This window comes from Tauraco erythrolophus, chromosome 7 (genome assembly GCF_009769465.1).
Source record: "Tauraco erythrolophus isolate bTauEry1 chromosome 7, bTauEry1.pri, whole genome shotgun sequence".
NCBI classification, from domain to species: Eukaryota; Metazoa; Chordata; class Aves; order Musophagiformes; family Musophagidae; genus Tauraco; species Tauraco erythrolophus.
In genome coordinates this window covers 6528145-6553109 of record NC_141471.1, presented here as the reverse complement: position 1 = coordinate 6553109, position 24965 = coordinate 6528145, and the positions used below count along the sequence as shown (strand labels likewise).

Here is a 24965-nt window from a genome sequence, read left to right as displayed (position 1 = left end):
AGCAGGCTGAAGTCCTTCAGTTCAAGAGGACCCTTTTTAATGAGCTCCCTCTGTGCCTTGCAACTCTCAAGCAGGAGAGGTCTCCCCGCGATGCACAGTGTTCCGACTGCTCCTGCCATGGATAGGTGCTGGGGGTCTCGCTTTGCAAAAACCTAGTGATGCTCCATTCGTTTGGAGCGGAAAATTGACCCCAGGGAATTGGCATAATGACAATTTCTCAGGACTGAGGTCAAAAAGTTGATTTCTACCCCAAAAATGGGTGGTGGTGTGGAGCCTCCCTCTGTCTTCATGATGTGTTGGGAGTTATTTGGGCTTGGTGGTATTTTGTGTAAAGGTGTTGGCGTGCAGCTTTTGTTCAAGGAAGGCGTTGGGAGAAGCCACTCTGCATCATCCTCGAAGAGCTGGGTGGATGCAGTGGGATGCCACAAAACCCATCTGCTCCTGCGAAGTCTAATTCTTCCTTAAGACTTTGATTTCAAACAGGACTTCAGACTTTATTCCTTAAATGACTATTTGTGGTATTAAAACATTTGTCGTTTTTGCCCGGCTCCTGACACGAGGCTCTTTTCCATGGAGACACCTGAGGCTGATGGTGGTCTGTGCTGCTGGAGATGGCACACTCCTGCCGACAGCCACCCCGTGCACGCTCCTGGTTTGCTTGCTCAGCGTTTTCCGCAAAATGCTGCCTATGCAGTGAGGCGGTTGTGCCTGCGGTACTTTCAGCAGATGATCACCCAGACATGGTTGGAACATCTCCCCTGCAAAATGCCTACGTGTGGCGGGGGCCAGCAAATCCCACCTGTGCTTGTACCTCTTCCTTGTGCCTAGTGGGGAGTCTGTGCTGGATAGGAAATTGTGGGGTTTTTTTCCAACTTTTGCTTTGTGACTGGCGGAGTAGGGTTAGGGAGGGGGAGAACGGGGACCCGATGAATTAAAGCAAGTTCCGATAGCGATCTTCAAACACTTACTTAGCAAATGTTTTACATCTCCTTTTGCCCAAGTCCTGTTGACTTTCTGCCAGAAGCTAAGCAGCTCCCTGATATGTTTATTTTCCATGCAGCGTAAGCAAGGTGTCCTTACCAGGCAATGCTACCAAATGATGGGGATCAGGAGCTTTCCTACCATGTACCAATGCTGGTATGAGGGAAATGGGGAGAAGAGGGCAGGACATGGGGAACACAGCCCCTTTAGTCCATCTCAGGCTGTGGTTTGTGACTGCACTCAAAGGCTTTTGTTTCAGGAAAGCCTTTTTGTTGCCAAAATTAATCCTGTCCCTTCCCTCGGCTGCTCAGGTTTGGTTCAACATCTCCCTTGAGGCAGGTCAATGCTGCCGGGCATTGAGGGAAGCCCACTCAAGTCCAGCTCAATTCTTCTTGCACTCATGCATCAGCTGTGTCCAGTGGAAGATGACAAGCACTTCCTGCTCCAGTTTTGGGGAATACCCTCTGATTTTTCTTGCAACTTGAAATGAGAAACAGGTCATGGTTGGTCTGTGCTTCTCCCAGCTGCGTTGCTCAGCAGAAGTGTCCAAGCCCAGCATTTCTTGCAGACCTTCACTGGCCTTGGGGGAAAGCACTTCCATACCCATTGCCCAGGGAGGGAAGAGGAGGTAGGAAAAACTACAGGGCTTCCTAGAGATGCAGGAGCAGAGCTCAGATTTCCTCCTCTTATTCACTACCACCCCAGTTTTCTCCCTCAAAGGAGCAAACCCCTGTTTGAGTTCCCATTCAGTTGAGGGTTTGAACACAGCAAGTGCTGATAAGGCAATCAGCTACAAACTTTGGTCCCTGCATGATCCATTACAGAGCAAGGTGTGAGTGTTTCTTGATGAGCCAAAGCAGCAGGTAAATTAACACCCAGGCCTGGAGCCGTGCCCCTTCCTGCGGAGACCCTCTTGGGCACAACCAAAAGGGTTTCCTGCAGTCCTGAGCACCCAGTGGGATGAGGATCCTTCCCAAATGGCTTTTGAAAAAGATCTGAGAGCAGGTAGCAAACACACAGGTTAACACAAGCATCCTTAGGAGCCGTTTTAAGGAAAACATACATATACTTAGTCATCTGAAACTTTATACATGCTTTTATTCAACTTGTGTAAACTTTGACAGTGGAAAAAAACTGCAAAAGGCCTTTTTCCTGGCTCAGTTGCTGTTTGCAGAGTTGGGTTTGCGTGTTTGCAAGCAGATCTTAGTCTTCAGCTGAAACTTGTTCCAGAAAAGACAACTGTCTTGGGGGAGGGGAGCCTGGGCTCAGCACAGGATTTAACAGCCTCGGTTTGCTGGTCCCAGAGCCGCTACAGATCCTGCTTCACATCTTTTTAACATTCTCTTTTCAAAGCACAGTAGAAACATCAAATCTTGCTGCATCTTTGTGCGTTGTGTTGGCCATCGTTGCAGGTGGAGAAAACAGAGGCTACGCGATATCGCTCGAGGTTATGGACAGAGGTAGCTGAGCTGGGATTAGATTTTGGGGCTGTTTCCCAGGCAAATGGTTCATTAAACCTTCCTGGTTTCTGGCAGATGGGGTTGAGGAGGGAAAGGAAATTTCTGTCTAGAGCGAAAGCAGGATTCGGTTTGGGATGATGGAAATGATATTACAAAATGTATTTCAAGGACAGGACCAGAAGGTGATAGTGAGTATTAGCTATCAGGTATCAGCTGGAAACCATGTGAAGTATTACAATGAAGCTAAGATATTTCCTCCTTCCTTTATAAATACAAAGATATCTCCTTCCTCGCACATGAGACAAGGCTCCTTCGCTTTCCTGCCGATTTAACCGGTATTTAGCAAAAATGCTTAATCTGCCCTAACAAAGCGTGGTGTAAGTATCAAGAGAACAAATATCAAGGCTTTAACAAGGAGTGTCAATATTGACACTGTTCTGTGTTGAGGGATATTGGTAGGTTGTTTTTATTAGAGTAAGCAACTTGTCAGAGGAAAACTCAGATGGAGCTTTGCAAGTGCCGATAAAACCTGCAGGTGCTATTGAAATTGAGCTCTTGTTTGTGTGTGCTTTGAATATAATTTCCAGTTGCAGAAGTCAGCTTTATGACTTTCTCATACCTCTCCTCCCTTGCAGTCTCTCCCACGATGCAGATTAAACGTTCTTCCCAAAGAAAGAGTTATTGAAGGATTGAAAACCTTTTCAACTTGCAAAGAGGTCTTCCTGGTCTGATGAATTTGCTCCATATCATGAAAATTACCCATTGTTGAGTATCAAGAGCAGATTGGACACATCACCTCTAGCTTGTGCAGCCTTCTTGCAGTTCCATTTCTGCTCCTTGCCAGGTCATCTACACTCCTTACTTGAGGCCTGTTGGCAGCAGAAGGTTGTTTCCCTGCAGTAGATCAGGCTACGCTGAATAGCTTGGATGCAATCTCTAGCTCACACACTAGCTCTAAAGGGCTCTCCATGCACTGCAAAACTGGAGGTGAATCCTGCCACCAGGTAACAGCTTGGAGACTTGGCAACTTGAGGAGTTGCAGGCTGTGGAAAGGCAGGTCAGGTTCCCCTTGACATCCTAATCACTTGGGATGAGTCGTTTAATCTTGGCATGTTGGATCTTCAGTTGGGAGTAATACTCACTTCTCTGGCTGGATGTTGTGAGAGTACTTACATCAGTAGTGGCCAGGTGTCAGATATGGAAACAGTGAAGCTACAGAAGGTATCGGGGGCCTGGAGATGATGCCTGTGCCCAGGCTGAGTGTTTTCTCTCCTGGCTGTAAGCCACTTGCTGCTCAGTGTCTTACGAAGACTGAGTTGCATCACCTTGTAGAAACCTTTCAGAAGTGGCTGGTTTGCCATGTCGAGTGGGAATCACGGGCTTGGTTGCATTTAGGTCATCCAGACATGACCCTGACTGCCTTGATCTCAACGTTAAAGGTTGCACAGCCTTTGGAGAAGATAGAGTCAGGAAAGCACTGCAAAATTTTCCAGCCAGAAACTTAGTTCTGCGCTTTGCAAAGATTGGGCTCTTCTGGGAGTGCAGCCCTTTCATTTCACCATCCTGTGGGACCCATTTGTGTTTTCTACCCAGTTGTCAACACATTTTATTGGGATACCTACATTTTCCATGATTGCAATCCATCAAAATAATGGCTAGGTCTGACCTTGCTTTAGGTTAGGTAATCCCAAAGAGAGATGGCTTCAGGGCATCTCAGAATTTATGAAATCATGAGCTTCATGGTACCCTTTCTGGTTGTCTGCTTAAGTGTCGTGTGTTTGTTTCATTCTTCTTCTCATTTTAAACTAATCCTCAAAATACTGCAAAGCAGAATGTTTCAAAGTGGAGAGGGCATTTCTGAGGCTTAGGGCAAAACAGATCACCTGTAGATATCTGTACTTCCTTACTTGAGTCTGGTTTTAATGAATATGTCTATAATTGTGTTTCAGTTCTGTGCCATGGTGGCTATGGGGGAATTGTTTCACTTGAGACAGTAGAAATTCCTTGGTCCTTTGGTACAAGGCTCTAACGGGGGAAGGATGCACAGGCTGTGGAGACTCCTTTGGTTGAGCGGCCAAAGGTCCTTTTAGGGTGGACAGAGTTGTTTGGGGAAGAGAGGGTTTTTTTGCTGTAGATCTTTCTTGGGTGGAGAGACAGTGTGAGCTGTGTCAACCACAGCTAAAAGTGTGGCATTTATTGCATGGAGACTTATCTAAGGGAACTTAGATAAGAACTAAGGGAAGAACAGGCACTGGTCTGGCCCTCCTCTGCAGGATAAGTATTATCTATTCTCAGTTACATCCTACCGATGTAAGAAACCATTTATTTTTAGGTAGTGTTTCCTGAAATAGTGGTGAGGAGGGAGGGAACCTCTGTTGTGTGACATGCCAGTAAGCGACAAGTAGTCCCCTGGGAGGTTGTCTTTCCTAAGCAGAGTTTCTGTGGTTAGAAAATACTGGATATGGGTTGCCTTAGAAATCGCCCTGTTTGGGTCCTGTGGTTGAAGCACTGGCCAGAGGAGACCTCAGGAAGGGGTCTCAGCTGGGCTCTTGACTTCATCATGAGCTCCTATTGCGAGCCTAGGCAAACATGACCTCTCCATTCCTCACCTCACACCGGCAAAGGAGAATAACCCTCCACACCGTGCCAAAGCTCACATCTATGAGCTGCTTAGCTCCCAGGGAGGCAAATGTACGCATCATCTAAAGCGTAGCCACATGGAGATGTTTCTCTTGGGATTTCTTTCTGATTTTGCTTGAATGTACTTGGGTTTTGAATTTTGCTTCAGGACCAGGCCATGGGGAGGCTGAGACAAGGGAATGCATTTACTACAACGCCAACTGGGAGTTGGAGAAGACCAACCAGAGCGGCGTGGAACGCTGCGAGGGAGAGAAGGACAAGCGGCTCCACTGCTACGCCTCCTGGAGAAACAACTCGGGCTCCATCGAGCTGGTGAAGAAAGGCTGCTGGTTAGACGACTTCAACTGTTACGACAGGTAATAGCCTAACTGTTTTTTTCTGAATATAGGTTTAATTGTTGCTCTAAGTGCAAAAGCTTGTGATTTTTTGCATGAAGGAAAAAAAAGTCAAGTCCAAGTCTATTGGCCCATTCATCCCCTGTAATTACTTCTGTTACTAATGCAGCTCTCCACATTGTCACTTATCTGCCTTGGCTTTCTGAATAGAAGCTGCAAAAGGCACTTTTAGGGTTTTTTTGTTGTGTGGTTGTTTGGTTTTTTTTCCTTTGCAAAGCTTCGATAATTCTGGCATGCGTTGAAAAACGTGTCCTGTACCATCAAATGAAGAGCAATATGTTCTTCCAAGAGCGTTTGGCGATACAAAGGAAAACTTGGAATCATTTGGAGCTCTCTAGAAAAGCACAGATATCTGGGGGTGGTTAGAGGTTGAGATACGCTGGCGTTTGTGATGTTGCAAAAAGTTTCACTGTTCTTTGGTTGAGTTAAGAGATGGACTGGGAGAAAGAGTGGGGCAGTGAAAGCAATACGCGTGTTCGTGTGTCGCTGCCTGCAGCGAGCTGAAAAGAAGCGAGATTTTTTAGTACGAAGGCTCCAGCCTCGTTAAATAGCTGGGAAAATAAACTGGTCTTTTCTTATTTCCCTTGATGCAATTCTACAGAGAGGGAGAGGATTACAGCTGAAGAAAATAGCCCTGTGAAGTGTCACAGCTTAAAAGGACAGTAGCTCAGTAGCTCCGGACTCATTCAGTGTTTCTGTTTAAAAAACCCCAATGACCAACCAACCAACCCAAACCCATCTCTTTCGATAAGGATTAACAGCATGTAAAATTCAAGGATTTCCCTTGACAGAACACCAGCGGAGCTTGATCTCACCTTTATGCAATTCCCAGCTGTGCGTCTTCGTAGCTTCTTATTCCAAAGGTTTTAGGACATCAAGTCCTAAGATGTGGGGCTTAAGCTGGGACTAGATTTGTCCCGTGGCTGGAGAGCTTTCTCCCTTCGGTCCTGCACACTATCCCTGCTTTTGTGCCCGCTGTCTTAGCTTATCCCAACTACGAGTCATTCCTCATCTTCCTTCTATTTTTAGCACCGGGGTTACTTTCCCACCACACCTATTCCCTTGCCAGTTGCGTAGCCAAGCTCTATATATAGTTAAATTTTTATTCTTTCCCGATAAATCAATCCTCCTTGGCCCATTAGTCATCTTAACACCAATCCTTTTGAGAACAGAAGGTCACTCTGGTTTCCTACTTCTGAGCAGAAGTGTTTACTGTAAACAGATTTCTCCTTTCAGTGCCTGCTCTCGTATATGGTGACACTTGTATTGTCACTGAGTGTCTCTGTGCAGGGATGTAGTGGTTCTTAAACTTTGTCATAATGTGTTGCTCTGTTACAACAGTAAAAAGTTTCCAGGGCTCCTCAAAAGCCTTTTTGCTGCCCCGGGGTTGAGCATCCATTATCTTGCAGCCTGATTCTTCAAAGCCATGGTTCCAGGGCAAAGCTAAAAGATCTTCTGAGAATTAACAAACAGTACAAGTGTTGGAAGCAACATTTGAAATAAAGGTTAGCTTTAATTAAGTAAAGGCTGTTTAAATGGAGTCTTTTGGAGTTTTTTTCTTCCTTTGAGTGTCCTCATCAGTCTTTCTTCCAGGTAGCATTGCATCCCAAGATGACAGAAATGGCTAAAAAGATGATTTTTCCGTTGACATGCTGATGTCCTTTCTGTCTCTATCTTCAGCACCTTTGGGTGCCAAGTGCCCAAGTTCAGCTTTGGGAGATGCACCTGTACTTGTATCTCCAAAAGTGTCCCCTGGATGCAGGGCATGGTCCTGTTCTGCCGGGCTGCAGCTCCTCTCGGAGCACAGGCAGCACGTGCTGGTTCATGCCTCCTTGTCGCTGGACGGTGAAAAATTCCCGAGTGCAAGGGTTTGAGACGTTGAGGGGGATGGCTCGTTACTCTGTTCTTTATCTTAAGGAAACGAGAACGTGGCATATGGACATTTAAGGTTATAGGAAAAAGGTGGTGTTTAAAGATCGACTTGTGCACTCTTCGTTTATTTACACAGCCCCACCGGAGAGGTCGCGTTCACGTTCCCTTGGAGAGCACGTGAACCGCTGCGCAACGTGCCCTCAGTGCCACAGAAAAATGTGTCATTCTCTCCCACTGTCTCATTTGTAATATATGCGAAGTATAACATGTCATACGTACCTGGATGGCTGCCCTGAGCGCGCACCAACTCAAAGACAGGGATAATGAATTGCAGATGTGGAGCAGGCTGTTTTCACTCATTAGCTTGATTTCTTAACCAACAGATTTAGCAAAGGATGTGTTTTCTATTGAAAATTCCAATACTGATGCTGTTAAATCCACACGGCTTGTTATCTGATTTCACGAAAAAGCATCTGGAAACGTTGCTTAACTTGTTGAAACATCTTTGTTCATTTGAATAAGTCAAATAGCTGCTTTTTTTCCTTTGAAGTTTAAAAAAAATTAAAACCTGAAAGAAAACTCAAGCGCTTCCCAGCTGAGACCTTGCAGGAGACGTTTCAGCTATAGCTGCTTTTTATTCCCCAAAAGGAATAAAGCATCGAGAACTACCCTGTGTTATGATTGAGGAGAGCCCGTTCCATTCTTCTCGTGGCACTATATCAGTGACACCACAGAACGGGAGGCTTGGCATGGGTTCATAAACAAGTAATAATGTCAAACACATACGATTGTTTTGCTACTTCCTCCGAGTGGTTGAAGGAAGGAAGTTATGCATATAATTTAGCTGGGCTTCAGGAAATAGTTTGATACAGTTCTCCACAGTGAGCGGCTCTGCAACCCTAATAGCTAAAAGCAGAGGGTAACGCAGCAAAAGGTGGCAGAGAAGGGAAGCAGGCGTTTGAGAAAGAGAAAGAAACGACTGCTGGAGCACTGCGAAAAATCACTGCATGGCTCTTTTGGCATTGATCTGTGGGAGAGGGATGATGTGTGGAAGTGGAGTCGGTCTGATCCATGGAAGTCCCCTAACGTCTTGCGCAGCGTAGAAGGAAACCTCAGTGCTGAAGAAGGCTGTAGCGCTACCTGGAAAGAGGCAAATATGAAAAATGAGAGCTGCGACCTGATTTTCTTAAAGGCTTTTGTGCAGGAGTAATTTTTATTAAAGGAGGAGATGGCACTTGAAAATTAAACTTAAAAAAAAAAAACAACAAAACAAAAAACTGCAGCAGGACTGCTGTTGGTGCTGGTGTCTGGTGCCCTTCTAGTGCATACAGTGATGCTCGGGGCTGTGAGAGCAGTCTTAGCTCAGCCCCCATCATACATGCTTTATGCCACAATCCTTAATTGCATGATCAAATACTCCTCTCCCCTGACAGCATACGTACGGGCTGCAGGAAAGACCCTGTTCAGGGAATGAGGCATCTCTCCATCGTTTTTCTGTTTCTCATTCAGTTAGCGGCGGCGGCTGTTATTTATTACTCACCATCTAGTGCCTTCGGTACATATGGAAGCATTTGTTCCCTTTACGGTCTTTTCAAGGATCTTTGCTATCCACTGGGGTATTCGAATGCCAAGTCATTTTCTGTAAGCGGAGGCTGCCGATCCGTGCAGCGCAAGAGCAGGAGAAGGCACGTGGAGAAGACGATTTGGGGCAGGTCGGCTCCCAAAGACAAGAGGCAGGAGTTGGCTGCTGTTTTTTCTCTTCCCTTCATTGCCTTGTCTGTCCCTCCCTGATGCAGGCAGGAGTGTGTAGCCACAGAAGAAAACCCTCAAGTGTTTTTCTGCTGCTGCGAGGGCAACTATTGCAATGAGAAATTTACCCATTTGCCTGAAGTCACCGGCCCAGAAGGTGAGTGAGCGGTGTGGATGGGGAGGGAGAGTCTCTTCTTTTGGACCTGGTGTTTGTGATGACTTTGGATTGCTGTATGTGGAGCAAAAAAATACATCTGACAGGACAGAAAGTACCGTTTCGGTTACAAAGTCCAGAAATCCTTCTGCTGGGATTTTTTAAGAATAGTTTTTTAAGGTTGTTTCATGCTGTGGGTAAAGCATGTTGTACCAGCTCCTTGGGTACCACCAGTTAGGATTAAGTTTTCCTTATGCTGGACGTTCACAGTGCAGGGATTTTTGCAAAATCCCTCACAAGGGGAAGCAGGCGGAGTGATTTATACAGCATAGATGAAGACTCCAACTCTTAAAAGGTATTTGACACCTTCTTCATTAAATTTCATACGTCACAGGTCTCCAAATACCTTGAGCACCCAGGATTTTTGCATTTGATTGGTGTTTCATTGGTCTGGGGATTGAGAGGGAATGGGTGTGCGTGTCAGCTTTCAGAGTTTGTGGATATTCTTCAAGAAAGAAAAGTAATAGCAGGTCCTTCTTCAGAGGCTAATAGAAAAATGATGATTCTTTTAGCTGTAGGCTTTCTAAAGTATCATTCAATAAAAATTATTAAAGCGGGTGGCTCTTTGCCTTAGGATGGTTTCTTTTGCTATCAACAACCTGCATTTACTGAGATGTTCCAGTAGACCATTATCAGATTTTCCTGGGCTTTCCTGTTAGGTTTTTAATTGTTTACATGGGTTTTATTATCTCCTGTTATTAATGTACCCGTAGCAACCTAGTAGCAAATATTCTTTCTCTCACAGCTTTTTTTTGTTTAATTTGGCAAGTCTTGCTATTTTTTCCTTCCCTGTCTCCAACATAGCAACATGGCTCCGTTTAGTATTCCCATTGTTTGTGTCTCAACTGCACTGATGTAATTTGGAACAAGAACTACTGTGGGAATAGTGCATTCGATTGTGGCTCCGGCAGCGTTTCACTAAAAACTGACATCTTGTCAATCACGGTGCAAGGCAAAGCAGAGCTGCGAGGGATTTTATGCTCGCTTAATACATTCGGAAGGGTTAAGAGGAGGAAATTTTCTGCTTTTACATATCCCAGCAAGAAAAGCTCATCTTCAATAAAGCTCAGATGGAGGCTCAGCTTGGAAACTGTGGTTTGGACCATTGTAACTCCGTTAGTAACGGCCATATGGAAAAGAGTAAACCGCGGAGCCTTATGAATGCTGTTGGATGTGATGGGACATGCCGCTAAGCATTGTCAACTTTGGAGTAGAAGGAAGGGCAGGGTTTGGTTGCGTCTGGAGGTGTAGCTGACAGTGCTGTTGCATGCCTGAAGGGTCCTTTCCTGTGTTTACTCTGCTCTTTTCTCGCAGTCGTATATGAGCCGCCGCCACCAACGCCCTCCCTGCTCAACATCCTGGTGTACTCGCTGCTCCCCATCGCTGTCCTCTCCATGGCCATCCTCCTGGCCTTCTGGATGTACCGTCACCGCAAGCCTCCCTACGGGCACGTCGACATTAATGAGGTGAGGGTGTCGCTCCCCTTTATTTGGACCTTACAAAAGGTATGGAGGCTGCTCAGTATATGTTCACCTCCACTTTTGTTTCGCTCTTTTCAGGTGGCCTATCTTTTCTTCTCTGTCTTTTTTTGAAGCTGGTGGTACAGTTGACCTCCGTGGTGGTATTAGCATCCCCTGTGAGGCTGATGGGTTTAGATGGGGTTATCACCATGCCCGAGATTCCTGAGGGATGGAGTCACACAGCCCTGCTTGGTGGCTACCCTTCCCCCCCGAGCTCTCAAACCCATTGCCTGATTTCAGCCAACTTTGCAGAGGGGCAGAAATCAGAGAGGTGATAAAAGTTCCTACCAGCTTTATGGGGCGAGAGGAGATGCTTTCCCTGGTGAAGCTCAGTTTTTACGAGCCATCAGAGAATGCATGCAGGAGGAGGTCACCCTCGTGGCTCAAAACCATCAGGAACTGGTCCTTAGTGGCTCTGCTGTGCCCTGAGCCTTCTGGTTTCTTCTGAAGGACTGAGCAGTCACCTCTCCCCTCCTCCTCTGCCCATTACAGCCCATGCCGTGAACCTTTCCCATCTGAAAGCAAATAGGACAGAACTCCAACCCCACGCGTCCTGTGGGATTGCGTTGTTCTCATAGACAAACGCAGAGTTTAAACGGATATGATCTTTATGGTGCTGACAGACCTGTTTACTGCCCATTGCCAGGGTTATGTGAAACGCTCCTACTGAAGTGCAAAGCAGTGGGAGGTTTTAGGTGCAGTTGGCTGTTGGGTCACAAAGATCAAAAAGTTCCTACTTTTGGCAGGAGGTAGCCTTGAGGTCATCGATGTTTTACAGCCCAAGATAGCTCTTGCTTTGAAAATACAGAAGAATTCTGGGTTTGCCAGAGGATGGCAGGCAGTTCGACACACAAAATGACACTTGGAGGCATAGATTGTTGTATACGTTCTATATAAATACTCCGCAAAGCAAGATAGGGGATTTTGCACTGCTCTTGCTGCAAACGGTACATCTAAATAATCTGTATTAAATAAAATCTCACTTAATTACACCTCTTTCCCCATATGCAATCTCTCCATTCCTCCCTTCCCTTTATTTTACAGTCCAGCTTCAGCTGGTGACGATGTTTTTCTCTTGTGCAGGACCCCGGCCCACCACCCCCTTCTCCCCTAGTTGGCCTAAAGCCTCTGCAGCTCTTGGAGATCAAGGCGAGGGGACGCTTTGGGTGCGTGTGGAAGGCTCAGCTGATGAATGACTACGTGGCAGTGAAAATCTTCCCTATTCAGGTGAGAAGGGTGTTGCATTAAGTTGTCACTCACTGGGCTTCCTCACCAGTGCTGAGGTGCCCTAAGTGCCTATGAAGGTGTTTTTAAGACCATAACAAAGATACATTTGGACTCCTCTGCTGGGGAGAAATGTTCCAAAGACCCTCCCTTCCTACACTTTTCTCTGTCTTATCTCATTACCAAGTGCTTCCTGCAGTAGTAGTTGTTGCAATAAGGCAAAATCAAGCACGTTTTGACATCTACAGGATATTTGAACTTCACTGCAAACGTCCATGTTGTTGAAGTCCAGCGAGGCAGCGCACAGCTGCGATGCTCGAAGTGCACACAAAGGACTGAAGCCCCGGCTTTGTGTGTCCTGCCTGGGTGGATTATAAATCCGGAGCCGAACCCAGCAAACAGTTTACAGCTTACAAAGGCACGGCCCCGGCGCTGTGAAAGCAAATTGCACTGCAGTGATTCTGTCTGCTCCCATCTTCCACTCTAGGAGACCTCTGAATGCTCCTGACTTGACTCTCTAGGAATTGCAGATGGAAAGAGTGAAGCAATCAAAAGTCAAATGAAAGAAAAATGACCGAATCATCATTGTGCTCCTCTGTTATCTCCTTCATCGTTAATTTTTTGCCCCATATCTGTTGTCGTAGCGTTGCTAAAGGAGATTTGCACATCTTCTGTCCAAGCCAGCTGTGACCTACTAGTAAATATTCAATAGAGGCTAGATTAGATTTTGCAATCGTAACGATTACAGCTACAATGCAGATCTGGGTGCTGTACGCACAGGCTTTATTCTTGCAAGTATCCTTAGGAAATCTTGACAAATCTTATTTCTCAGTGAGGTTGGGTTTGGATTTCTCCCCCCTCCCCTCACACGTGCTTTAGGAATCACTGAGGATAATTTTGGAGAAGGGAGACTGAGAACAGCAACTTGCAGTCTTTCTTCAGCATCTACCCTTTAGGAAAACAGCCTTATTTTGAAGGGATGCATCGCATCCGAACACTGGAGGATGATGTTAAGAGGACCGTGAGCAACTCTGAGCTGAAGGAGCTGTTTGCTTTAAAGGGAAGTGTGATCTTTGATGGTGCATTTCTCCCTGCTTTAGGATAAGCAATCTTGGCAGAGCGAGAGGGAGATTTTCAATACTCCTGGCATGAAGCATGAAAACCTTTTGCAATTTATCGCAGCGGAGAAAAGAGGGACAAACCTAGAGACAGAGCTCTGGCTGATCACAGCTTTCCACGACAAGGTAATGTATCGTTGCACATACATTTTTGGGAAGACAGAGAGGCGATGGTTGTGAAGCAGTGGGATTTGATGTCTAATACTGTCCCAGAAGCTCCCCTGTAATCTATCCAGACTGTCCCTGGTGAGCCATGGCTCAGTGGTAACGGAGAACTGCTCTTGCTTCCCCTCAATTCAAAGGCTCTTCCCTTGGCTTTCAAAGCTTTCCTACACCAGAATAGGATTAATAAAGGTGGGACCTGAGGAGAGAGGCACAAAAGGCCACATCTCACGTATGTGGTGGTCACCATCTCTTAACGTGGGTAGATGAACACGTGGGAGCTGGGGGTCGCAGACCATCACAGTCCCAACTCACCCCTTCTAGATGGGCTCCGTGTTTGCTTTTGAAGCTCGGGGCATATCTCCTATTTCATGAATTGCTTTAGTTATCAAACATGACTAACACTTAAAACAAAACAAACACGCACAAATCCAGGGTTGAGCCAGCAGCGTTATCCCTCTGTTTAATCCAAGGTCTACTGAGTCAATTATTGCCACAACCAGCTGATAACGATGCATCATCATCTTGCATGGAAGGCTTTCCCCTTTCTTGGGTTAGATGAATTGCTCTGTTTTGAGATGTTTTTGTCCCTTCCCTGGCAGATTAGTAGACTCCTTTTGGACATGCAGGTACTTTCTGTGCTTTCAAAGGCTTTCACTAGTGATTTTTTCCCCCCTGTTAAATCAAGGTTCAGATTTCTCAAGCGCTCATTAAAACCATTTTCTAAACTGATGAGTTGGCGTATCTGTCAGGTAGCAGGGTCTGCGATTAAGAACATACGATGTCCTGTTTCACAGGGCTCTCTGACGGATTACCTGAAGGGCAATATTATCAGCTGGAATGAACTCTGCCACGTTGCAGAAACAATGGCCCGTGGCTTGTCCTACCTACACGAAGACGTCCCTTGGTGCAAAGGTGAAGGACACAAACCTGCTATAGCACACAGGTACGGCCTCTTTTGTTGATGCCATTCAAGTGCTGTGTTCAAATGTTCACAACCTCCTTGAAATGATGCTGTTGAATGGGGGAGGAGATTGTGCTTTTAGGAAGTAAATGCCTTTTAACCCAACTAATCCTATGCTAAGACAAGAATTTTTTTCACCCACATATGAAATGGCAAAGGGCACGTAAGCGTCCTGTCCATGAAACAGTCTGTGTGGTTGGTAGTGGTTTATGGCAAATGTTTGAAGGGTAAGTACTTTCTTCTTCTATCAACTCTTCTCTTGACATGTAGTGGGAAGGGAAATCTGGTTGCTGCAGAACCACTCTTTGAAAGGGCCGTGCTTGATAAATCATACTACAATCAGTGTATTTCATAGAATTATAGAATGGTTTGGGTTGGAAGGGACTTTAAAGATCATTTAGTTCCAAGCTCCCTGCCATGGGCAGGGACACCCTCCACTACACCAGGTTGCCCAAAGCCTCATCCAACCTGGCCTTGAACATCTCCAGGGATGGGGCAGCCACAGCTTCTCTGGGCAACCTGTTCCAGTGCCTCACCACCCTCATTGTAAAAAATTTCTTCCTTATATCTAATCTAAATCTCCCCTCTTTCCGTTTAAAGCCATTGCCCCTTGCCCTATCACTACACACCCTTGCAAAAAGTCCCTCTCCAGCTTTCTTTTAGGTACTGGAAGACTTTTATGGGATCACCTCAGAGCCTTCTTTTCTCCAGGCCATTTCTATGGCCGTACTAAGATTTGAACTCTTATTTTTCCCTGAAGTGTTTTAGACTGATAACTCCATTGCGTGTTTCCCCACAGAGCTTTTGATCATTCGGTAAGAAATGGAGAAACTATAGAAACGCAGAAAATGGCTGCTATCTATTTTTCACTGTATTTTTTTAGTGCCCAGATCGTGCCAGGGTGCCTCCGAGACCTCTTGGCACACACTTCAACCCACCTGGGTGGGGACCATGGGACTGTGGGAAGCCAGAAATCAGTGGGTTAAACCATCCTTATTGCAAAAATACTTGGTTTAGCCCTTCTCTACAGTCCCACGTCGCTTGCCCTGGACTAAAGCGTCGCAACCGAGCAGTTTTCTAGTGGCACGGCAGGAGGGGGGCGTTTTCCAGAAGGGATTTACGCGGGCTACGCGCCGTAATCCGCAGCCGTACTCCCCCACCGCATTTCTCCTAGGAGAGACTTAAACCCCACGTCCAGCTGCAGCGATTCGTACCCGATCTAGCGGGGCCATCTTCTTGTACGGCAAAGATAATCCTTGGTTTTGCCAGGGCGTCCCTGCCCCCAAAACAGCCCCCCTCCCCGAACGTGAGGGTTTCTGAGAGCTGGGGGCTATTGAAAGAGCCTGCAGCTGCCTTTGTGCTGCTCCTGGAGCTGACCTCTGTAGCCCTGACATTTGTCCCTGTGGAATAAAGGCAGTGGTTTATACATGAAAATTCCTGAGGATGGGGAACAGAGAAAGGCTATAGAAAGGCTTTAAAGCAACAGATCATGCTCGTTAGTGTCCCCATCCATTTAGCAAATGATAAAAGATGGAGAATGCACCCTTCGCGTGAACTTAGCACATACCTACTGCAGAGGGATTTCAGGACACAGGGGATTTCCCTTGGATTATTACCCCATTCCTTTTAGTTTTATTTTTGTTTTAAAAGAAAACACCAAATACGTTTTAAATCTGGGAGCGGGTATTTTTGAAGGGCTTAACGCAACGCGTGCAAAGGTGCCGGAGTTGCCAGGTGGGACCCCCCGAGTCGCTGCTGGGAAGGGGTTCAGCTCGCTCCTTGCTGGCCCCCGGTGCTAAGAGGAGGATTAAGGTTATGGGATCGCTTGTTGATGCGAAAGTGCCCCCACGTGGAAGCTCAAAATAAAATCTCCAGCATCTGAATTGAGTTAACACGCACCCGACGTTCATAGTCCGCTCGCTCTCTTATTCCCTAGTTTCAAGCGCTACATGGAAAAAAGGATATTTTCTTATTTTCAGGCCGCTTTTCTTTATCAGTGACCATTTTAGGATGGTCTAATGCATGCAGTGTTAGTGGGAATTCAACTTGACGTGGCTTGGATCAGTTCTTTTTCTCTGTCCTGAATATGTTTGCATTGCAGCTCACAGTTGCCAGTTCAGAGTGGTTTGCGGAAGGAAGACATGCATAGGAAAATAGGGAAATGTATCGAAATAGGGGGGAAAAAAGGGAATCGGAAAGGGAAATCCCTGCATCATGGGTCAAGATTTAGTCGTTAACTGTTGCATGCCCAAAGGGCAGTGCTGGTAAACAACAGCAGCAAACGCTCATATAATAATCCTGGTTTACTTCTTCTGATACTTTGGAAATATATCGTTTGGGCAGCCTGTCTAATAATTTCTGTGGGGTCTATGTTGAGCCACTGTTTTTCAAAAATCTCGTGCACAATCTGTACCATCCTGGAGGGCGTAATCCCCTAATGCTGACCGAGCAAAGGAGTTTATCTCTGTCATTAGATGATGGCTGTTTTCTAAGCCTTTGGGGAAACTGCTATAGCATGGAAGCGGTCGGTCTCTAAGATGACAGATATTAGGTAAATGGTGGGTTTCGGTGTAACAGAGGCGTACAAATGTTTTGCAGGCTGTACAAAACTGTACTGTGTCCCTAGAAACCCCATGTGTCTTCTTGAGGTGATGGAGGCTGGTTTCTGCTGGGGCTCCTCGGCTCTATGATGCTCTCCAACTTCACACCCGCTTCCCCCATCTTAATTCCCAAGCCAGAAATGTCCATCACACTGTGTTTAGCTTAGAAATAAAAAATCCTTTCTTCTGATTTTTTTTTTTTTAAAGCTCAGAATCAGGGCCTGGGTGGTACAGGATGATTTTTATTGCTCGCGGTGCTTTGAGCTGATGCTCTGGCATCTGAGGCCGCAGCGAGCAGCCCTTCTCTATGGTCCAACAGTTTCTCTCTTCCCAAAGAATTTTGACAGGTCTCTCTAGTGCGGAACAATTGTATCTGCCCTCATTAATTATTTTGTGCAGGCCTGCAATGTCCTGCAATCAGCAGGGTCACCGAGTGAATTGATGATAGGGAAATTATAATGCTGAGCATACAGGACAATTGCCATCTGCTGTCTAAGGTCTGTAATTTAATTAGATTGCCAAACATTCCTTTTCAGATGAAAATGCGGGAAGCCCAGGGAACAGGGCTCAACTGGTTAGGCATCTCAGTGTGAGCCTCCTCCACCTCCCACCCCACCCCTTTCCAGCCCTTGCAGATTTACCTGAGCTGCCCTGAAAGGATCCCGCTGCAGCGCAGGACTGACACGAATGTCCCCTTAAAGCCACCTTCAAGCACAGACCCACCATCTCTTCTGCAAATACTTAACACCTGCCCGTCAGCTGCCCAGTCTGATCCTGACAGCTTGTCTGAGTGGGGGCTCACCCCCTTCCCTGCCTGCTTTCCAACCTTCCAAATTCTCTAGGGAAGATTGATCCAGCAATTAAAACAGAAGTTTAACAGATGACTATGGCGAAAGTCTGTTGCAGCGTGTAGTCAGGATGAAGAGAGTCCCACCAGCATCTGCTAATTTCCAGGAAGATCTAATTTTGTAGATAAGAGCAAACATCCTTACGAGGATAAAGAGTAAATGCACCCTCTGAACCTGTCTTGCATTTGTTGATGGGAGCAAGAAATAGAAGAAGTGCCCAGAGGTGGGGGTCCACAGCTGGTGCTCAGAGCAAGAAATGGTGCCTTATACACCCCCTTTGTATCACTCCTTGCTTTTATTTTGAGGTTAATTCACCACAGAATCATAGAATGGTTTGGGTTGGAAGGGACCTTAAAGATCATCTAGTTCCAACCCTCCTGCTATGGGCAGGGACACCTTCCACTACATCAGCTTGCTCAAAGCCTCATCCAACCTGGCCAAAAAATATGGAATGCTTCATGAATTTGCATGTCATAGAGTTTGGCTGACTCTGTGCCGGGCAGCACAGGGCTGCTTGGTTGTGGCTTAGGGGCATGGGCAGCGAGGAGCAGCCAAATTTGCCAGCGCTGGCCATGCCGGGCAGCCAGGGAAGGAAAGAAGGAGCTGATTTACTGGGGGCTGCTGAGCCTATAGACTTACAACGTGGTGTGATTTAGACGCGTGTTGTAATAAACTCTTCCCAAACTTGCTTCTCGGCTTATCCATAGGGACTTCAAGAGTAAAAACGTCTTGCTGAAGAACGACTTGACGGCAGTGCTAGCCGATTTTGGACTAGCTGTACGGTTTGAACCTGGAAAACCTCCAGGAGACACTCATGGACAGGTAATCATTATCTTTAACAATAATATTTTAAAAAATTGAGCTTGCTGTAGCGGCTCAGGAGTTGGGGGTGTTAGTTTGTATAGATACATTTAGTTCTCTTTGAGATATGTGTTTTCCGTAAAAGCTTATGATTAAACATAAATTCCAGGGGTTGCTTTGATCTGGGTGAGCAGGGAGAGTGCTCTTTCTCTCCTGATCGTTGAGCAGGTGGAATCCCCCCGGCCTGGGGGCAAGCAGCTTCAAACAGGGGACATGCTGACTCTTTATTGTCTTCGTATTAAATATCAATACTCCTGAAAATATTCATTTATGTTTAAGAATTCAGCCAGGCAGGTCGCTTGGGTGACCTTTAGCGATGGCAGATCTTACGAGCTCGTTGTGCGCTGCGTAAACAATTTACTACGCTTTTATGGGTTCTTAATTTTCTGCCGTTGCGTTGCGGTGAGCAGCCCCTGGTTCTGCCCTCGTGCCCGGGCACAGCAAGGCCAGCATCCCCTCCGTGTGCCTCCGGGGTTTTCTGGATGCCTGTTTCCTAAGCAGGCTCCCTTTTTTACATTTATCCCTTTTCCAGGTTAACCCTCCAGCTTTCCTCATTTTTGTCCTCTTTTTTTTTTTTGGACTTTTCCTGTATTTTCCACACCTTTTCACATGTAGGCTTCTCCCAGTCCCCACTGCCTCAGGTAACAGCAAGAACAGAGGAGAATTTCCTAAAGGAAAATATTAAAGGCATTTCAATTCCCATATTAAAAAGATGCTTTTTCACTTCCTCTCCTCTGCACTCCCCTACGTTATGGGCTATAATTCTGCCACGAATATAACCACAGCTATATGAGGAGCTCAGTATGGCTCTACATGGACTAAAGACAACAAGAGAGGCACTCTGCTGAGGACTGAGTCCCCTCAAAGCGAGAGGGAATCCTTTCCAAACCAGATCATGGCAAGCCGGGGCAGGGCAGACTTTGCAGTGTTCATGCTTCACTATTCCGGTGGATACAGGAGACTTGTTTTATCCAGGGCTGTCAAACCAACACCTTTTCCTACCATTTCAGGATAAATCAATTTTACTTTTAGTGAAAAGGGATTGAACTTTCACCGACCATGATAACCAAGTCTGACTTGACCTCAGGGTGTTTCGTGTGTCTCCAAAGACAAGCATTTTCTCATGCAGCAAGATGCGGTGGGACGCAGGGAAGGCAGAATTTCATCCGTACTCACCGTGCCGTGCTGCATATAAATTAGACCTGTAACGTACGTTGAATGAATATCATACACGTAGCCGTGCGCTTTGGCTTTTTCCTTCAGGTAGCTTATCTAGATTCGAGTGATCTTAATGAGAATCTGTGTTCAGAAAAAAAACAACCCTCTTTTGCCTGTTTTTCAAGTGAGGTGCAACTTTAGCCGAAGTAGCCTTAAGGCTAATGAAACCAGCTGTCACTCATCTCCGGCCGGCGGAGGCTGACGGGCCCAACTGGAATGTAACTTGAGTTGTGGGGGTTTTCTTTTATCTCTGTAGGTGGGAACGAGGAGGTATATGGCTCCCGAAGTGTTAGAGGGAGCAATCAACTTCCAACGAGACGCCTTCCTGAGAATAGACATGTATGCAATGGGACTGGTGTTATGGGAGCTCGTCTCCAGATGTAGAGCAGTTGATGGTAAGAATAAAATTCATCTCTTCCCTGAGAGAGGGAGGGCTCTGTTTCAGCGGGGGGTTTAGGGGTCCAGAGAATGGGCCCGGCTTTGTATAAAAAACAAGCAAACAAACAAAAACAATGATGTAATTTTATTAAGCAGCTAACCTGTTTTTCACTTGCTCGTTTTTTAACATAAGCTGTCGTTTCCTGTAGATAATAACCTTTGTAGTGCTCAAATCTCAAAGGGCTTTTAACTACGCCGGTTACATTGCAAATTGGCTGAGAACGCAGAGGGAGGAGTAGGTGATTCCTCCCTCCATCAGTGGTGGGCGTCCTTCAGTCCTGAGCCTGTCCTGTGCCGCTCTCCGTGACGCTCTGCGTTCCTGCCCGTGACCACGGCAGGCTTTGAGCTCCAGGGAAGAGCCATGCTCAGCTCTGGCTTGGCTGCCACACCTCACTGCTGTAGGGCAGTGCGGTGGCCTGAATGGAAAGGCCAGAAGTGAAGCACCTCAGTGAAATAGCAGGAACACAGGGCTGGAAGGATGTTCTTGGGTCAGCAAGCCCATTTCCCTGCTATGATAAGTCGTTAGGTATTAATCTTTGACTTTTGCTGATCAAGGCCTTTCTCAGCAGTGGGCTGAATTTGTTGTTCCATCTACAGCTTTGGAGGATCTCACTTTCTCCTGGGTTAGCGAAAAGAATGAACTTTCATGGTGTCTCCTTTCCTAGGTTTTTTATCCTAAAACGATGCTGCAAAATGGGGCATCTTTTCTGTCCAAATGACACGTCTGCCCTTTGGTGACGCTCTCACCACTTGCAGGACCTTGCCCCGGTCAGGGAAGCAATCATGTCGTTGTAGTATCTCCAAGGCTGCTCGCTCCAACTCCTTTCTTCTTGTATATATATGGGTGCTCTGAACTGAATATCAAGTTCATAAATGAACAGTACCTCACCTGGACTTCAAATGTTTTTGTTAGTATTACAGTAGGACTGAGGAGCTTGATTAGAATTATGATGTTTGCACAGGCGTGTGGTAAGACAAGGGCTTTTCTTCAAGAATTTCCTATCTAACCACATAAAATGTCAGAGGAGCAGGGAGGTAGGAGCACAGTGTGGTGAAACAGTCGTACCCAGATTACTCATGTAGGAATAACTCTTCTCTGTTGAGGCCCCCCAAATAAGCACTTGGATTTTTGCCTGTCATGTTTATGATCTCCTTCCAACTCTTCTCAGGCAGCAGTTGTCCAAGATACTCCTGGTGCCGTACACAGCACAGTTCTATCAGAGAGACGGCTTCCTTTGGGATGAGAGGGAGTTACGCATAACCTCATCCGCGCTCATAGCTCAGAAGTGATGTTGTGTAAACAGCAAATTTGGCTTGGAGATCACCAGTGCAGCATTTTGTAGCCTTGATTCCTCTTGGAATCAGTTTGGTTTAGCGACTGGCATTGTGTCAATAAGAATAATGATAAGCTGGTTTAGTGATTTCATTTTTTTTAGAGTACCTAAACATCATGTTGTTGGTGTCACAGTTCATGACCAGCTAAAGTGGTCGGCTCTTTTATTTCAGTCTGGAAAGGCCTTCTTGAAATATCTCCACTCTTGAAAGAGGTCACTCTTTGCTATCGAGAAACCATGAGTGATTCCACGGAGCACCCTGAGGAAGCCCATCAGTTAAGCTGGGCTGCCGTTTGTGGGAGAGCATCTACGCGTTGCCAAAAGCCAAATGATGTTTCAATAAGCAGAAGTTATTGCTACCGTCCGGCATCTGCGCTGATGTTCGTAACAGTTGTCTCATTCCTGTGGCCCAGGGCAGTTCACAGCCATAACTGGTATAACTAAAGCATTCAGAAATCATTTTACACTTAAGAGCTGGTACTTGGGACAAGTGCATCTGGCTCCACTGTGTCAGGGCTGACTCAAACCGATGAACAAACCAGAGCACAAAGCAAGAAATTACAAGTGTCACATATGCTTGACCTTGCTAGTCAGTGACTAAAATGAAATTATGCTCATGCTGAAACCTTTCTTTAGGTTATTGTGTGTTGAATTGCTATGCTAAAATGTGAGGAGGATGGGCTGATTCTGTCTTTCAGTTAAAATAAATCACGGACTACCCAGCAAGCCTCCGCAAGGAGAGCAGTGGGATCGAGAGGCCCAGCTGAGGGTTTGGATTCTTGATTCGATGAGGCGGAAAAGGCATGGCCAGACAAGCTGCGGGGACGGCAAAGTCCATTGTGCAGGAGGAATGTAAATCACATTTGTCTGCAATGACATGTGATCTTCAGGCTTTGCTGCGATGGGTTGAGGCTGCTCTGGAGCTGCAGCTCACTCATGCATGGGGAGGACGTGGCTCTGCGAAGGACGTTTCTGTACTAACCTGATTCTCCATGTGCACCTTAGGTCCAGTGGATGAATATATGCTGCCTTTCGAAGAAGAAATAGGTCAGCACCCATCCCTTGAGGACCTGCAAGAAGTGGTCGTTCACAAGAAGATGCGCCCTGTGTTCAAGGATCACTGGCTGAAACACCCCGTACGTCCCTCCTTGTTAACGGTGGAAAACGTTTTCCTGTGTGTTGGGAAGAAGGGATGTGGTTGTGCATCACTCGTTAGCTTCAGAGGGAAGCTAACCAGTCCACCCCAGTGTACGGACCTGTGCCTCAGTGCTAGAGAGAGTCAGTGCTGGGGAGCGAGGGGCTGCTCAACACCTTCATGCTCCCCTTTCCCTTCGTTCCTTGTATTTAGAGAGTAAACCAGCTGATTAAAGCCAGCCAGTGCTGTAGGTGGAGTGTGTAGTGGTTTACTAGGAATCCTATAATATGGTGAGAAAATAGAAAAATATAGTCCCTTTCTTTAAAGAAAAGAAAATGATCAGAGACATGTTCCTCACAAGCTAGATAGCATGCAAGGCTTGCACAATTTTTTGAGGAAAAATCAATTAGACATGAAGGCAAGCAGACGATGAAGCAAAATGCGGTGTGGTTTTCCCAGAGGTAGATCATTACAGGCTTATGTTTTTAATGAAAGAGGTGATTTTTTTCAGGCTGGGAAACTAAGCAGATGATGAAATTGCACAGGGCTTCAGTAAGAAGCTAAATGCCTCTATTTTGACCAAACTGCCATGGTTTTGGCTAGACTCGGCTGTACTAACTCATTGCCTAGAAGTCAAGGAGAGCTGTGGGTTGTAGATAAAAGATGAGTGTTCCATTTCAACTGAGGGCTCACATAAGAGCTGCACTCTTCCAGCACTGTTAAATTTGGTTCTTTTGGGGATATCTGTGGAAGCGATTGCAAACAAGGCAATGGTTTCGTAGTAACCGATATGGTGCTGCCAGCTCTAACGGTTTTATCATGTGACTCATAATACTTGATGTCTTCTCTTTTAAAGCTTTAACTGTTTAACTGTAATCAGGGACTTTAACTGTTTAACTGTTAACTGTGACTTTTTTCAAGAGCATGTAGTGATGGGACAAGGGGCAATGGCTTTAAACTGAAAGAGGGGAGATTTAGATTAGATAAAAGGAAGAAATTTTTCACTCTGAGGGTGGTGAGGCACTGGAACAGGTTGCCCAGAGAAGCTGTGGATGCCCCATCCCTGGAAGTGTTCAAGGCCAGGTGGGATGAGGCATTGAGCAACCTGGTGTAGTGGAAGGTGTCCCTGCCCATGGCAGGGGGGTTGGAACTAGATGATCTTTGAGGTCCCTTCCAACCCTAACCACGATTCTATGAACTGTAATCTTGGGATGTACTTTGATATTAAAAAAAGTACTTTTGAGGCTAGGAAAAAAAATGGATGAGACTAAACCCTACAGCCTTAGAAAGCAGAAGCTTAAAAAAACCTGAAAACACATATTTAAAAGTAATTTTTAAAGCTAATATCATGATAATTCGCATACTGTGGAGAAAATAGTTTTTCTTTACAGCATTAAGCTGTGTTAAGTGGACCTCCCCATCTGCTGCAAGGACGGTTCCCAGAGCAGACTTTGTTGCTGAAGGTGCTTTCTCCTCCTTGTCCGCAGGGCTTGGCGCAGCTCTGCGTGACCATCGAAGAGTGCTGGGACCACGATGCGGAGGCTCGGCTCTCGGCGGGCTGTGTCGAGGAGCGCATTGTGCAGATCCGCAAATCCGTAAACGGCACTACCTCGGACTGCCTCGTCTCCATCGTGACGTCCGTCACCAACGTGGACTTGCCGCCCAAAGAGTCTAGTATCTAAGTCCTGGTTCACTTTTGTCTTTCCAGACTCAGTGGATTTAAAAAAAAAAAAAAAAAGAAAAAAGTTTAAAAAAAAAAAACCACACAAAAATCCAACAAACACATGAATGCAGCTGCTATTTTATCTTGACTTTTTATTATTATTGTTATTATTATTATTATTATTTTTTTGGATTGGATCAATTTTACCAGCACATTGCTCTACTGTATTAAAAAATGGACATTTCAGCAAGCATTCAGGTGCCGACTAATGAATGCAGAAAAGGTGCAGGTACCTCAGAACCTCAACAAACTCACTTCAGTTGTTTTTGTTTTGTTCAGTTTTCTGGGTTTCTCTTTATCGGTCTGTCTTCTGAGCGGAGCATCTGTGACATAAAGGAAAACCACCTACCATCTTAGAAAACGCAATGCTGCAAACTGTGGAGGAAACTTATGACTGTTATGTAAAGAATACACCTTCCTCAAAGGACTTTTTACCCCATTTTGTTTTGGTTTTGGGTTCAGTTTCTTTTTTTTTTTTTTTTTTGGAAGTGAGCTTCAAAAATAACAAA

At 45.9% G+C, this 24965-nt stretch overlaps 1 protein-coding gene across 1 annotated transcript in view; it reads left to right on the top strand.

The window, feature by feature from the left end:
- ACVR2B (activin A receptor type 2B) overlaps positions 1 to 24965 on the top strand; it is a 98583-nt gene extending 73618 nt beyond the window's left edge. The window contains exons 2-11 of the mRNA XM_086614709.1: positions 5230 to 5437; positions 9145 to 9254; positions 10626 to 10777; positions 11915 to 12058; positions 13156 to 13299; positions 14133 to 14281; positions 18455 to 18569; positions 20083 to 20221; positions 22604 to 22734; positions 24221 to 24965. Coding sequence (XP_086470835.1) covers positions 5230 to 5437; positions 9145 to 9254; positions 10626 to 10777; positions 11915 to 12058; positions 13156 to 13299; positions 14133 to 14281; positions 18455 to 18569; positions 20083 to 20221; positions 22604 to 22734; positions 24221 to 24415 — 1487 coding nt within the window. The 3' untranslated portion in view covers positions 24416 to 24965. The remainder of the gene's footprint in view (positions 1 to 5229; positions 5438 to 9144; positions 9255 to 10625; positions 10778 to 11914; positions 12059 to 13155; positions 13300 to 14132; positions 14282 to 18454; positions 18570 to 20082; positions 20222 to 22603; positions 22735 to 24220) is intronic.